At 37.8% G+C, this 14,376-nt stretch overlaps 1 protein-coding gene across 2 annotated transcripts in view; it reads left to right on the forward strand.

Moving 5' to 3' along the window:
* LOC127420025 (histone deacetylase 7-like) overlaps positions 1-14,350 on the forward strand; it is a 121,356-nt gene extending 107,006 nt beyond the window's left edge. For both annotated transcript variants that reach the window (XM_051661945.1, XM_051661946.1), the window contains exons 22-26: positions 4,760-4,878; positions 5,008-5,141; positions 5,346-5,427; positions 6,106-6,244; positions 9,803-14,350. In XM_051661945.1, coding sequence (XP_051517905.1) covers positions 4,760-4,878; positions 5,008-5,141; positions 5,346-5,427; positions 6,106-6,244; positions 9,803-9,845 — 517 coding nt within the window. In that variant the 3' untranslated portion in view covers positions 9,846-14,350. The remainder of the gene's footprint in view (positions 1-4,759; positions 4,879-5,007; positions 5,142-5,345; positions 5,428-6,105; positions 6,245-9,802) is intronic.
* The last annotated feature ends 26 nt before the right edge of the window (positions 14,351-14,376 follow it).

Below are 14,376 nucleotides of genomic sequence, written 5' to 3' on the forward strand. Positions count from 1 at the left end.
TGTAACTGCTGATCTCCTGGGATTTTCACACACAACAGTCTCTAGAGTTTACTCAGAATGGTGCCAAAAACAAAAAACATCCAGTGAGCAGCAGTTCTGTGGATGAAAATGCCTTGTTGATGAGAGAAGTCAACGGAGAATGGCCAGACTGGTTCAAGCTGACAGAAAGGCTACAGTAACTCGGATAACCACTCTGAACAATTGAAGTGAGCAGAATAGCATCTCAGAATGCACAACTTGTCAAACCTTAAGGCGGATGGGCTACAACAGCAGAAGGCCACGTCATGAACTTTATTAGGACCACAGTGTTCCTAATAAAGTGATCACTGAGTGTAAATTTTTTGACACTGCAAGACCAGAATGGTCACTCTGGGTGTTTCTCAATGTTAAGAACGTAGAGTACAGTTTGGGTTCTTATGAAGGCCAGTCTTGCCAAGTTACCTAGGAAGAACAAACCCAGAAGTAAAGGAGGACGCAGAACGCATCTATCTAATGCATCTCTAAGCTATCAGACTTTCGCAAGCTTATAGCGGGAAACTATTGAGGGAAAACACAATGATAAATGTCCTTTGTCTACTATTGTAGTGCCACTATGACTTTTGGGACTTCAATTGGGTTCTTGCCCACAAGTCACCATCCGATGCATCCTGATCAAGTACACATCAGGATAATTTTGTGCATTCTTGGTACTTACATTCTTGAGTTTTGGATTTGATCTTCAACAGTGGATGATGATGTCAAACAAGTTCACAAGCACGTAAGAACATATAAGAATGCACTTTGAGAAACAGCCACTGTTAATTTGGTGACAGATGGTTGAAAGTTCTTATTATTATTTTCTTCTTTAAAACAATAAATTAGCTGGCTTCCATTTTAGAGTTTAAGGTAGAGTTAAATGAAATTAAAAACATAGATGTATATTTCTTCATATATTTCAGTCATGGATGGTCCAGATCTTCTACCCTACCACCATCCAGTTTATGTGTCTTGTAAAGTGTCTACATGCCTCCATTATTTGTAAGTTGGCCAGTGATGTGGTAATCTGTTTGAGTGCAGAATTCGGGAAGAGGAATTTGACCTTACATCAGATATTGTGCAATGATCTCAGAGAATCAGGTCCTCTTCATGTGGGCACCCTTCATTTTGCATTGGATTGTGCAATGCCATGTGTGCATGGTATTGGTAGCCTTTCGGTATTTTGTCAAGAAATTGATTCCCGATCATGTTGCAGACACGTCTGACTTGGGGAGTTTTGATCTTAGCTGGACACAACCCCGGGCCCTCCCCCTCTGGCTGTCTGCAAACGCTTATCAGTCAAGGTGTTTATTGTCATCTCAAACGCTTGCAGAGCTTCAAATGATTCCCAGCTTTTTCATTGTGTTCAGATCAATCTCGAGCTTGGCCACTTCCACATGCCACTTAATTGCCCCCAGTAGGTGGTTTTATTAAACGCCGTTGAGCATTTTTTGAAGGAAGCCTGTTTTGGGATTTACTTTGGGTCTAGGCGGGCATTGCTAACCACACACTAACCAGGGACCTAGTGTGAAAGTGGGTGGGCAACTAAAAAGACCTTTAAGATCTTTTTAAGATTGAAAGTTTTGGGAATTTTACACCTCTAACCAGCTAGTCTCTTCTTGACTTCCTGTGTGTTGTATCCTCTCTCCTTTTATTGGTCTTTAATGAACGCTTCTCTCTCTTTCAGTCTCGTGCATTCCCTCCACCCAAACTAAAATTGTTCCACTCCACACAGGGGAGCGTGGGTAGTTTTATTGGTCTAGAGGGGAGGCGGAGATGGTTACAACGGTGAGGGTAGGCGGAGAGGTGGGGGAGTAGTGGAGGATCCTGGATAATTAAAGCAAATGGCTCCCAGATGGCGGGCTGTCAGTGACGTGAGTAGAACGACAAGCTCTAAATGGGATCCATATGCAGCGGCGGTCGCTTTGAACTCGCCCGTGATGCGCTCAAGAGGCAAAATCGCTGGCAGGGCTGGCGTCCTCCAAGCACAAGAACACAACAGACGAGGAAAAGAGGAAAGAAGAGAGAGAGGGAGAGGAATTAACACAGACTAATTCAAACACTTTAGTCATTTGGATTGTCATGCTGTGCGTTGGCTAATTTTGGTTCTTACATTTTAATAATATGTCATTTTTGTTTGGCTACTTGTACTGTACGTTTGCTTAATTGGTTGACTATGACAGACAGGACACTGTATGTTTTCTCACAATTTAGTCTTTTGGGTTTCTCACATGAAACCTATTTCCATCAAGGCTTTGATCAGAACTGATAAATGGGTCATTCCTGTTGTGCTGTACCTTTTTTTACTTTTATACATATGTTTGTTTTGTAATTTAAGGAAGTATTTCTGAATAAAAGGATATAAAAGACATTCAGAAATATGCTCTGGTCAAGCTCAGGCACTAATAGTTAATTATAACTTGATTATTTACACAATGGCAAGAAAATAGAACTAAAGATATGACCAAAATTCAGCCATGCAACTCTGTGGCGCAAGCTGATTTTTTACTTTTGACTAGTTATCTGTTAGCCAATCGGCTTGCTCACGTGACATGTTAAACCAATCGGCTCACATTTTGTAAGCTGATTGGACCTCTGACTTGTTATTGTGTAGCCAATCAACTTACGTCTCTCTCTTTGTTCTAACATTTAAATAGCTAAGTTTAGCAGATAAGCTGGTCTCTCTGCAGCACACTACAAGAGTTTTTTCTCTGAAACCCACCTCCACCCCAGCTCCACCAGTCTATATCAGCTACATGGGCATTGTTTGCTATGTCTATTTGTGCAGCTGTATGTGATAGATGCTTGATGCAGCATGTCTTGCGTTTTGTCTAATTGTGCAGCATGTATGTATGTGTGTATGTATGTGTATGTGTATTTTCTAGCAATAGCAAGTACTTGCTCTGCAGCAGCAGCTTTAGCAGATCTAGTTCGCCATGACCAATATCCTATCAATATGTCATACCCACATTCACATGCTAAATCTTTCCGAGAGTTGTCAAGACTGAAATAAAGTTAGCCACTGCTAAGTGTAGGATTGAGAGTTGAGGATGTAAGGATGTAAACAAGTTAATTTTTTATATTTTTATCTTTTAAAATGTCCATATTATCATAATGATTTCTGTCAAGTAAAGAGTGAAACAAACCAGCAAATATGACAAAATATCACAGAATTCAAATCCATTCCTAAAGCAGCAGTCACACTAGGCTTTGAGCATGTAACAAACAGGATATGATGTTACACTTGAGGGATTCTGGTTTTAATAAATAATCACAAATAAAAAAAAATGAGATTCAAAATGCTGAAATATACCATTTTGCAGCAATAAAAACTTGCAGCCTCAGTCACATGTTTTCCCATCGTATGAATCGGCAGGTGAGAGTTCACCAAACTTGAACTTTTGTCCCAACAGAATGTAACATTTCTTTGTATGTGCTTGCGTTTCTGGTCTCCTGTGTTCAGATGCAATTGAATGGAGGTGAATGGAGATGCTAATGATGTTTGGGATGTTGTTTTACAACCAAAAATTAAATCACTTCCTGGAGGATGATGTTATTATGAATTATAAAATGCCAACAGATTGGAAAGTGATGTTGAGGACATTGGAAAAACATATACTAAAATGAACACCAATTAAAACAATATTCACAAGAAAACATGTTATGCTTGAAACATTTTGATTCGAAAAAAACAAATGACACCTTGACTAGAAAAACGTTCAGTTAAAACACACTTTCCTACAGATTATTGAAGATTTGGACATCTTTAAATTTCCATCAGGATCGTTGGATCAGGAAAAACATATTTGACATAAATCATGATATTTTACGGATCACCACCGTTTTTATCGCATTTGCTCTACTAGACCCAATTGACCCGCAACTGCTGTTGGTGGATTTGAACTTTTCATGAAGAAATCCCAAAAAATCCAATCGCAAATGGCTGCTTTTAACCGAAGTGTAACAACTGTGACAGATATAAGGCCAAAAATGATCTAATAATAATCTTATAAGAGCAAAACCCATGGAATGTCTAACGGGAAGAAAGGGACCCCGTCTCATCACAGTGCATTGGCTAATGTTTGTGAAAGGATGTGCGAATAAAAATGATGTCATACTGCTAAACTTATGTCTTTGCGGGTTTTGTAGTACGTAAAAAAATTTCTTAAGCTTTAGAAGTGTATTCAGCGAGTGAGGATGTGTATTCATCAACCTGTTACATGCCCGACATAGTCATCATATGGGTATATTGAATCAAGTTAAAACGTGTTTTTCCGATAATTCAGAAACAGCCTACATTTATTACGTTTAAACCGTAGATTTCCCTTTATAATAACTTTTATTTATATAAACAAACATTATTACATTATATAAGATTGTTAAAAATGCAGCGCTGCCCATATACCCCATTGAAATCTGTTTCTCGAAAGAACCCAGAAGCATGGTTGCCTGTGGTGTGATGTCAGAGTAATTTCATCTATAGTCACTCCTGTGACCACACATTCTTTATTAATGCACCAAGTTGCTTGGCAACTGGAAACGGCCTACAATTCGATTAATGAACCTATTACTTGGCAGAAGTGTTGTTCAGATTAATATAAAAATAAATATAACTATTTATTGAACGTTGCCATCTTTTGTCGTATTGCTGTTGGTGCTGTTGCATAAAGTTGAGTTGAATTGGTTTGATTATGTGAGGAAAAAGAGACCGCAGTGTGATACTGTACATTGTTTGTATGTTTAGGACGGTGGTGATGCCCATTGCTCAAGAGTTCTCACCAGACGTCGTGTTGGTCTCTTCAGGGTTTGATGCTGCAGAAGGACACCCTGCTCCCTTAGGAGGATACAAAGTCACTGCTAAATGTAGGCTTTCTAGTACACATGTGCTTTAAATATTATTGTACTGTTTTCAGATTATATAAATGTCATTTAATTTTTTATGTTTTTAGAGACTCCACTGAAATTATAATGTTATTGTTTTTCTCCTGGCAGGTTTCGGGTTTTTGACTCGGCAATTGATGACATTAGCAGGAGGACGTGTGGTTCTAGCATTAGAGGGAGGTCACGACCTCACGGCCATATGTGACGCATCTGAGGCCTGTGTCAGTGCTCTGCTGGGGCTGGAGGTCAGATTTAATGCATAAAACTGTTCTAATACTATCACTAATCCTTTATAATACATTTATTATACCTTTATAATCCTGTTATATGATTGTTGTAAGCAGATACTGAGAATTATGATTATATAAGGGCGTTACATGAGTTTTATGGCAAAGTCTTGCTCATATTAACTTATTAAAGGTTAAAATAACAAGAATTTTTTTTGTTAGGAGCCTCTTCCTGAGTCCACTCTACATCAGATGCCCAATGCCAATGGAGTCCTTTCACTCCAAAGAGTTATACAGATACAGAGTGAGTCTCTCTCTCTCTCTCTCTCTCTCTCTCTCTCTCTCTCTCTCTCTCTCTCTCTCTCTCTCTCTCTCTCTCTCTCTCTCTCTCTCTCTCTCTATCTATCTCTCTTCTCAGCCTGCCTCTAATTATCCTGAAATGCACTGGCTTCCTGGTAGCACAGATTTTTTTAATTATTTGTAATTAATTATAATCATCATCATCATGTTTCACCATATGGTTTCAGCTCCACAAAAATATTCCAATAAAAACAATGGTATGGGATGCACTACGTGGCGTGCACTACAGCGAAGGCACTCGCTTCATGTGTTTCCTTTCACACGCTTTCGTTTGCTTTTTTTTAATCTTCTCTCTATTTGCATTCTTCACTCAAAGGAGCAGTTTTCTTCCGTGAAACACAAAAGAATATGTTTTGCAGAATGTAAACAGTATATTTCCATATAATGTAAATATACTGTGACTAGTGACTGTCAAGCTCCAAAAAAGGACTAAAAACCACCATAAAAATTGTCCATAAAACTTGTGCACTATATCGCACATCTTCCGTAGTCATACAACACGTTTTATTTTTAGTTTTCAAGTTGTTATTTATTTTTTGGTTAACTTTTCTGACATTTGTTTCCTGCCAGTATGCCCTTATTCATATCTGTTTATAATGAAATCTCTCTGTCTCTGTCTCAGGTCAGTATTGGTCGTCACTGAAGCCGTTGATGAGCACAGTAGGCATGTCATTTCTGGGTGCCCAGAGGAAAGACTGTGAGGAGACAGACACAGTGAATGCGATGGCGTCCCTCTCTGTGGGAGTGATGACAAGCAAAAGGTGTGTCCTGCGGAAGAAAGTGTATCTGTGGCCACACACATACCACAGCTAAATACGGTTGTCACTCCTTGTGTGCTTAATCCTGTTCTGTACACACAGAGTGATTCCTAAACTAAACTAAACTCACTCCCGAAAAGTTCTGGTAGTGACAACCATATTTACATGAAATGTATTTGGTGTGTTTAAGAACCAATTTGATCAACAAGTTCAAAGAGAGAACACTGTTTGAAAGCAAAAGCTACACAGCGCCTCTGTTGACCACGATTTACTTACAATTGCCGGGCGATAACACATCTCTGCTTGCAAATGCTTGGTTAAAAATAGTTAACACCAAATGGGTTACACCATTGCCATCCATGTTTCTTGTTTACAGCTACGAGACACCAAAACTTTGCCATGGTTATCATTATGTCAGCCATCATTAGTGCTGTGTAGCAAGAATTGTCGCAATTATTAAATAATTGTCTGATCGCAATTATTTGATCTAACTGGAATTATTTTAGATTACTGCAATTATCATGCACTTCAAATTCAAATAAATATTTTCTATCCAAATAAGTGATTTTTTTATTTGTTTATTTTTCATCACCTTTTCTCCCCAATTTGGCATCCCCAATTCCCAATGCATTCTAAGTCCTCATGGTGGCGTAGTGACTCGCCTCAATTTGTGTGGTGGAGGACAAATCTCAGTTGCATCTGCATCTGAGACAGTCAGCCCGCGCGTCTTATCACGTGGCTTGATGAACACCTTATCTCGGACACCTAGTGCTTGTGGAAGCTCACATCATCCACGCACAACTCACCACGTGCCCCACCGAGAGCGAGAACCACATTATAGCGACCATGAGGAAGGTAACCCACATGACTCTACCCACCCTAGCAACCGGGCCAATTGGTTGCTTAGGAAGCCTGGCTGGAGTCACTCAGCACACCCTGGATTTGAACTCACGACTCCAGGGGTGGTAGTCAGTAGGGGTGTAATCTGACGTTTAATCACGATACAATCTTGTATCGATTCTCTTGGCCTGCGATCCAATATTTGCAATACTTCAAAGTCTGCCACGATACGATTAGATTCAGTTCAGGGGCCTGTGATCGATATTCCGATATAATGTGCCTAATTTACACAATCAATTATATGCAACCAAAATATAATTTGATTAATTCATTCAGCTCTCTGTATCCACATTGGGACATCCACAACAAAATAAGTTACTTCAGATGTTGAAAAAAATTATACAGTTAAATAATATAAAAAATAAAGTCAAAGTAAGTGATCATCACTCGTTTGATGACAGCTAATTTTTCCGTTTAGTCCAATTCAAAATACTTACTTACCCATGACTTGTTTCCAACTATCTGTGGTTTTCTTGGCTACAACTTCCACAGTTGTAATGAAAAAGTCTGTTACAGTTAACGGGGATAAATGTTAATAAAGCTCTTGATGTGTAATGTGTTAAGTCTTATAACTGATGCTAGTGCTGGGCAGCAGGAGTTTCTCTTTCCCTCGTTAGTGCTGTTCATAATGTTGGCCTTGTCAAGATGTTTCACATGGTTGAACTTCTCCATGGTACTTTTAAATAGCAAATTCACATGTAAAATTCAAATGGTTGCATGCGCAACAATATCGATGGAATCCCGAATTAATCGCGCATGTGAGCCATTTTGCGTTTTTCACGAGAGCTCACATTTAAGGAGTGCCCTGGTTGACACGTGCACTGATCCTATTTTGATCGATATTTACACATTTTGTCGATAACATTGCATCGTTGGTCATTGGATCGATGCATTGATCCAGATCGTTGGATTGTTACACCCCTAGTAGTCAGCATCTTTGCTTGCTGAGCTACCCAGGCCTTAATCTTACTCCTTTATAATACATTTATTATACCTCTATAATCCTGTTATATTACTGTCGTAAGCAGATACTGAGAATTCTGGTTATATAAAGGTGTTAATATGAGTTTTCTGGCAAAGTCTTGCACTTAATTTATTAAAAGTTAAATAATCATCTGATCGCAATTACGTGATCTAACCGCAATTATTTGAGATAACTGCGATTATTGTGCACTTCAAATTCCAATCACATTTTACTTTCTAAATAAGGGGATTTTAAGCTAATATAGAAAAGCTGTGAACAGCATATTTTTGTCTTATTTTCCAGTGTTACCAATTCCTAATCCTTTATAATACATTTATTATACCTCTATAATCTTGTTATATGATTGTCGTAAGCAGATACTGAGAATTCAGGTTGTATAAGGGTGTTAATGTAAATTTTCTGGCAAAGTCTTGCTTATGTTAACTAATTAAATGTTAAATAATCTTCTGATTGCAGTTACTTGAACTAACTGCAATTATTTGAGATAAGCGCGAATATTGTGCACTTCAAATTCCAGTCACATTTTATTGTCCAAATAATGGGATTTGAAGCTAATATAGAAAAGCTGTAAACGGTACGTTTTTGTCTCATTTTCCAGTGTTATTAATCCCTAATCCTTTATAATACATTTATTATACCTCTATAATCCTGTTATATGATTGTTGTAAGCAGATACTGAGAAGTCAGGTTATATAAGGGTTTTAATATGAATTTTCTGGAAAAGTCTTGCTCATCTTAACTAATTAAACGTTAAATAATCATCTGATCACAATTACGTGATCTAACCACAATTCTGTGAGATAACCTTGATTATTGTGCACTTCAAATTCCAATTACATTTTACTGTACAAATAAGGAAATTTTAAGTGAATATAGAAATGTCATGATTTATTTGTCTCATTTTCTGGTGCATTATTAACGTTGAGCAAAAAGAGATATATGTTCAGTTTTTGGAAATATTTTGATATTTAAAATATACATTTTCATGCCATTCCACCCCTGTGCAATATTTTGCATTTTTTTAAAGCCTTAAAGGAAATCATATATTCCTATATGATTCCAAGTTAAACATAAATAAATGACTTCTTAAGGTGTATGAAGCACACATACACCTTAAGAAGTATGACAATTTGTATAACAAATAATCATCATAATCGTGAAAGCCCTAAAACAGACAATTAATCGTCATAATTGCAATTTATTGGCATCCATATGGTGACAGCCAAGTAAGAGCAACTGCAGTATTCAGATAACTTATGGGAATCACTAGCGCAAATAATTTTGGATGTAACTTAGTCAATCAAAATTTATTGTTTACTTTTATCAATGGCTAAAATAAAGCCCTGCCCTACATTTATTTTAGGAATATCCTGAATGTGCTCTTTGAAATATGTGTCATTACTGACGGAATATGGGTTGCGTATGGCGTTTCACTTTGACTTCAAGCCACATTGTTGGATTATTGATATAAGTGCACACAGTTTGATTATCGTCAAGATCTTTTCAATTCCACTTACGGATTTATAGCTAGCCTGCTAATGTTTACACAGGTGCCCATTTCCCTTCTAGCCTACGCTAGGCTTCACTGCTGGAGAATATTAAACTTTTTTCTGCATTCTTGAGTAAAAGCCATATGGGGATTGTTTGATGCTAAATATGAACTTCATTTTTTACAGCCTTGCTGATGAACCTATGGAGCATGATGATGACTCCCTTTAAACCAGGTCTGAAAACTGTCCAGTACCACATGGCACTCCATGTCATATGAGTGAGCTGTGCCTTAAGACCAGTAGTGCCTATGGGGGGCGTGGCTTCCTCATCATAGCCCCTCCCCCGAGACGCCACCTCAACACTGACCACCAGTGCAACGCGGCTAAGCTTACAACTTGCAGGAATTCTGCCGGGGCTCTGGGATCCACAACATTCACCTACCATATGGACAAGTACACTAGAAAGCATGCTCTGTTGCACTGGTGTGTTTATAACATTCACTAAAAGAATGCGCTGAAAATTCCAGTCCCCCGCAATACTCACCTCTGGTGCCTCAAAAGAGATGACTTATTTTAGCTGGAGATGCAAGATTTGCGGGAACGGTTGAGGACTGTTGAACATTTTTTAAAGGCAGCCCACTTTACTACCCCTGACAAGCAAACTATTGAAGTACTATGCGAAAATAAGGGGTTTTCTTGCACCTGGCAACCACAAAGTGGCTCCACTCTATGACATCATAAATATTAACCATTTTTAACCACTAAAGAAAATGTCCTGATCTCGACAACTGTGGGTTTTATAAATCTTAATTTGTTTTGCACTGTGCATTCCATAATGTGAACTGTGATTTTTTTCCAAACCTCTGGGAAAAGAACTAAGTATATATCTAATTTTACGCTTAACATTCTTTTTTTTTCTTCTTGTCAAGTTCAGTTGCATTCCACCTGCATTCCTAGCATGAAGGCCGTAAACTTGAATATTTCGAGATTTTCGTATTTGTACTGAATTTGTGTATTTGATTTTGTGTTACACCACATGTGTTTTTTAAGCCCAGAGGGACAATCCAGCTATCAGCAAGATTATTGCACACATTCACCCCAAAACACATACACATATACACTTACATCACCATGTAGTTATGTTTGTATATGTGATCCTTATAGATGAAACAGATTCTTTACACACACGTCGCTACATCCTTATGACCCCTGTATATTTATTGTTATTATGGACACAGGAAATGCTGACACTTTCCCTAGACTAGCAATAGCGCCAAATAGTCTCATTTCAGTAATTATTTTTTATGTGTGTATCTATCAATCATAACATTTTTCCATTCTGTATTCACAATCAAACCTTAATTGACCACAACAAAATCACAAAATGATATTTGAATAGGTGGTCAAAGCCACTTAAATGGCACAAAGCAGTGCTCAGAATTGTGTTTAATGGATACATTCCTTTATATTCAAAGGAATAAGCAAATTATCAAAAATAATTGTGGTTGTTGTTTAGAAGGGAAATGGCCAGCTCTTTAACCTGTGGAGAAGACATGTCTCAAGTTGGTGCACATTTAATGATTTCTTTTCATTGCTGTGCTCTTAGAAATTGCTGAAGGGTTTTTTTTATTCTTTCTTTTTTACGAGGGATGCATTGTTTTTGGATGGTGTTCTGTTTTCCACAGTCTGCGCATAGATCACTAATTCACACCAGTTGTGTGGATAAAGTTTATAGTCATGTTAAATATGTCTCTCAGCCGCTGGGATTCACATTTATGTCGTCATCAATGAACAGAAATTAATACCACACCAACGGTTAACCAAAGCAGACGGACCTCTTTAAAGCGGGTCACTATTCAACAAATACTGTGCCTCAACTCCTTTCAACATCAGCATATTCGGTTTCAAAAACCATATCACTTGTAACGGTTGTCTAGTGTTTTTAAACAAATGTTTGGCCACACATTTGTCAGCTATGTTCTAGTTGCGTAATTCTGACAGGCCAAATCATTGAAAATAAATTTGTAATGCGCTGTTTGTTGCGATCCCACATGCTGTAACAGTATCTCAAAGCTCAGGCTGTGTGGCTTGTCGTTGTCAGTGAGGTTACGTTCGACCAACAGCACAGTTCCTGGTGCTCACTTGACTTTTGCGTTGTGCTTTGTGGTTGATGAACTTCCAGACGGAATCGATTGTCAGGCCACGTCCACACTAATGTTTTTGATTGAAAAAGCATTGAAAACGCTTTGTTTACGCCTCTTATCCACACTGGAACAGGGTTTTCCTCCATTGAAAATTATCTCCATTACTTTGGAAAACAATAACTACATAAATTGAAAACATCAATCAAAAATGTATTCAAATGAAAATGGATTCATGTGAATGTGGCTAGAAAGTCAGTTATCATCAGGCTGAGACGTTTTTTTTTGTTTTTTCACGTTTTTTCACGTTTTTTGCACCTTTTTTGGGGGGGGGGAATCTGTACCATTCTGCGGAATGGATTTAAACATGGTAAAATGTGTTAAACTGAGTGGAAATCACATCAGCCAAAATTACCTATTAAACGAATACGCAAGGGGTGGGAATGTGAAAAATGTTGTGAATGACATTCATTCCAGTTCTGCAGAGTTTAGCAGACGCAGATTCTGTGTTGGCTTTATTATCGTTGTGCAGATTTGTTACGATTATTCCGCGTGACTTATCAGTGACCAAACTTTTTGAGTTGGTGTTACTCTGTACAACCCTATACCTCTGTTTTAACAACCAAATACACCAGGGGTTGCTAATAATGTTATCTTGTATCCACTACAAGAAACAATCATGAGCTGACAATTTGCTGTTATTTCTAATCTTGAATATAGAGGCATTCCTTCTCGGATATACAGGTTGCTAGGTTTGAATTTTGCCTTTTCCCTAATGCCAGAAACAAACTCTACGCAAAAGCAAACAGGAATGCTTGACATACTTAATGTGCTTTCTTGCAGTAGTGGGGTGTGGTGGTAACCAGCCCAACCCGATCTCATGAGAAGTCGGAATAACTGTCGAGATGGCAAAATCATAGGAAATCGCACGAGTTGCCTTGTACAGAAATGTATGACTTTTACTCCCACAGAGAAAAATAAACAAAACCATGAACAATTTTATTGCAATTTTTTCTAAGTTAAAACCCTAAATCAAACCTGAACCTAACCATGAAGACTAAGCCCTTACCCAAACCCTTTTGTACCATGGAAGAACAAGAAACATTGGTGTTTTGAACAAGCTTTCTTACAAATGTTTTAAACCTAAACCTAGCCATAAAGTGTAACCCTTACCCAAACCATGATTTTAATAGGAAAATAACTTTTGTGTTCTACAGAAGAAAGAAAATATTGTTTGGAATAAGACAAGGTAAGCATATATAATTGGTTGATCATAAAGATGCACCTTTTCGTACGAGCCAAGTTGTATGATATCTTACAATTACAAGTTGTCATGAGACAATGTTGACCAACCTCAGTACTCAAAGGGGCGATACAGTTAACATTAAATATCTATGCTATTAAACCTGATGTGCTATTATTCATGCCTGCCTTCGATGCCTGACAGCTATAGCGCCCCTTGTGACAATACTGAGAATGCAACATATACTTGTGTTGCATTATGAATTGCGTTTTGACACATTTCGTAATGCAACAACGTGTTGGCATTCACGTACTTATGTAGAGTATGTTTCTGGCCTAAAGCTGCATTTCTTGAACAAAAAATAATGTTATTATTGTTATTAAGTTCTCAGCATTGTACCTGCCCTTACAAACCAATAAGTCTTTACTTCTACCCTTTATTGCCTTGTACCAAACCACTGTGGTTTGGCAGTTATACATTTGAATGATTCGTGTATATAGTACCACCATCCCATTTATCGTCATTGTCAGTGTTTTGTGTTCTTATGGGTGAGGTTTTCATGAAGACCCTGGGCAGTCTTTGCCCACCAGACCCCCATGAAGACTGTTGTAAAATAGAACAGATGCGAACATTCGCTCATCATTAATGAAGTCATAGCTAATCTCTTTGAACGAGCGGCGATCTTGCTGTGTATTTATAGTAATTCAAACAGTGCACTTGCTCTGCACCATAAACAAAACATGTTCACTTTCGACTTTCAAAATAAACAAATATCGACTTACCATCTTTGTTACCAACAGAATTTGACTGCACTTTGTGACAGTTTTGCCTGGCAGTTTGGACTGTGACTACGAACAGACCTTTACATTCCATTTCAGTTTCGAACACTGATATGTGTCTTATATACAGTAATATTTTAATGGTGTATTTTTACAATAGCTTTGTGCATTTGTACTGTTTTGATATACCTCTCGAAATGCTTGTATTCTCTCGTCTCTCGAGTGTGTGCTGTTCTTTGTCACCACTCTAGTAAAAGTGTGTTGATGGCATGGTCACTGTACCAGCAACGTCTTAAAGCCTTCGTCGTTTATTCCCCTTCAAACTTCGCTTATTTGTATCGAAAATGTAAATAGTTACTTACGACCAAAAGACTTCACCTATGTGCCTTGAAATACTTCATCTGTCGACCCCACTAACTGGATTCTGTTTATCAAAGAATAATAGAAATGGTTTTTGAATCTTCATGTACTTAATGATTCCCTTATTTCTGATTTCTTTTATTTCTCTGTGTATAGAAAAGAAGGTCTAATTTGTACTGTTTCTATCTTTCTAATTAAAATGAAAAGCATTTTTTGTTGTTGTTGTCTACATTTTGT

Source organism: Myxocyprinus asiaticus, chromosome 29 (assembly GCF_019703515.2).
Source record: "Myxocyprinus asiaticus isolate MX2 ecotype Aquarium Trade chromosome 29, UBuf_Myxa_2, whole genome shotgun sequence".
NCBI lineage: Eukaryota > Metazoa > Chordata > Actinopteri > Cypriniformes > Catostomidae > Myxocyprinus > Myxocyprinus asiaticus.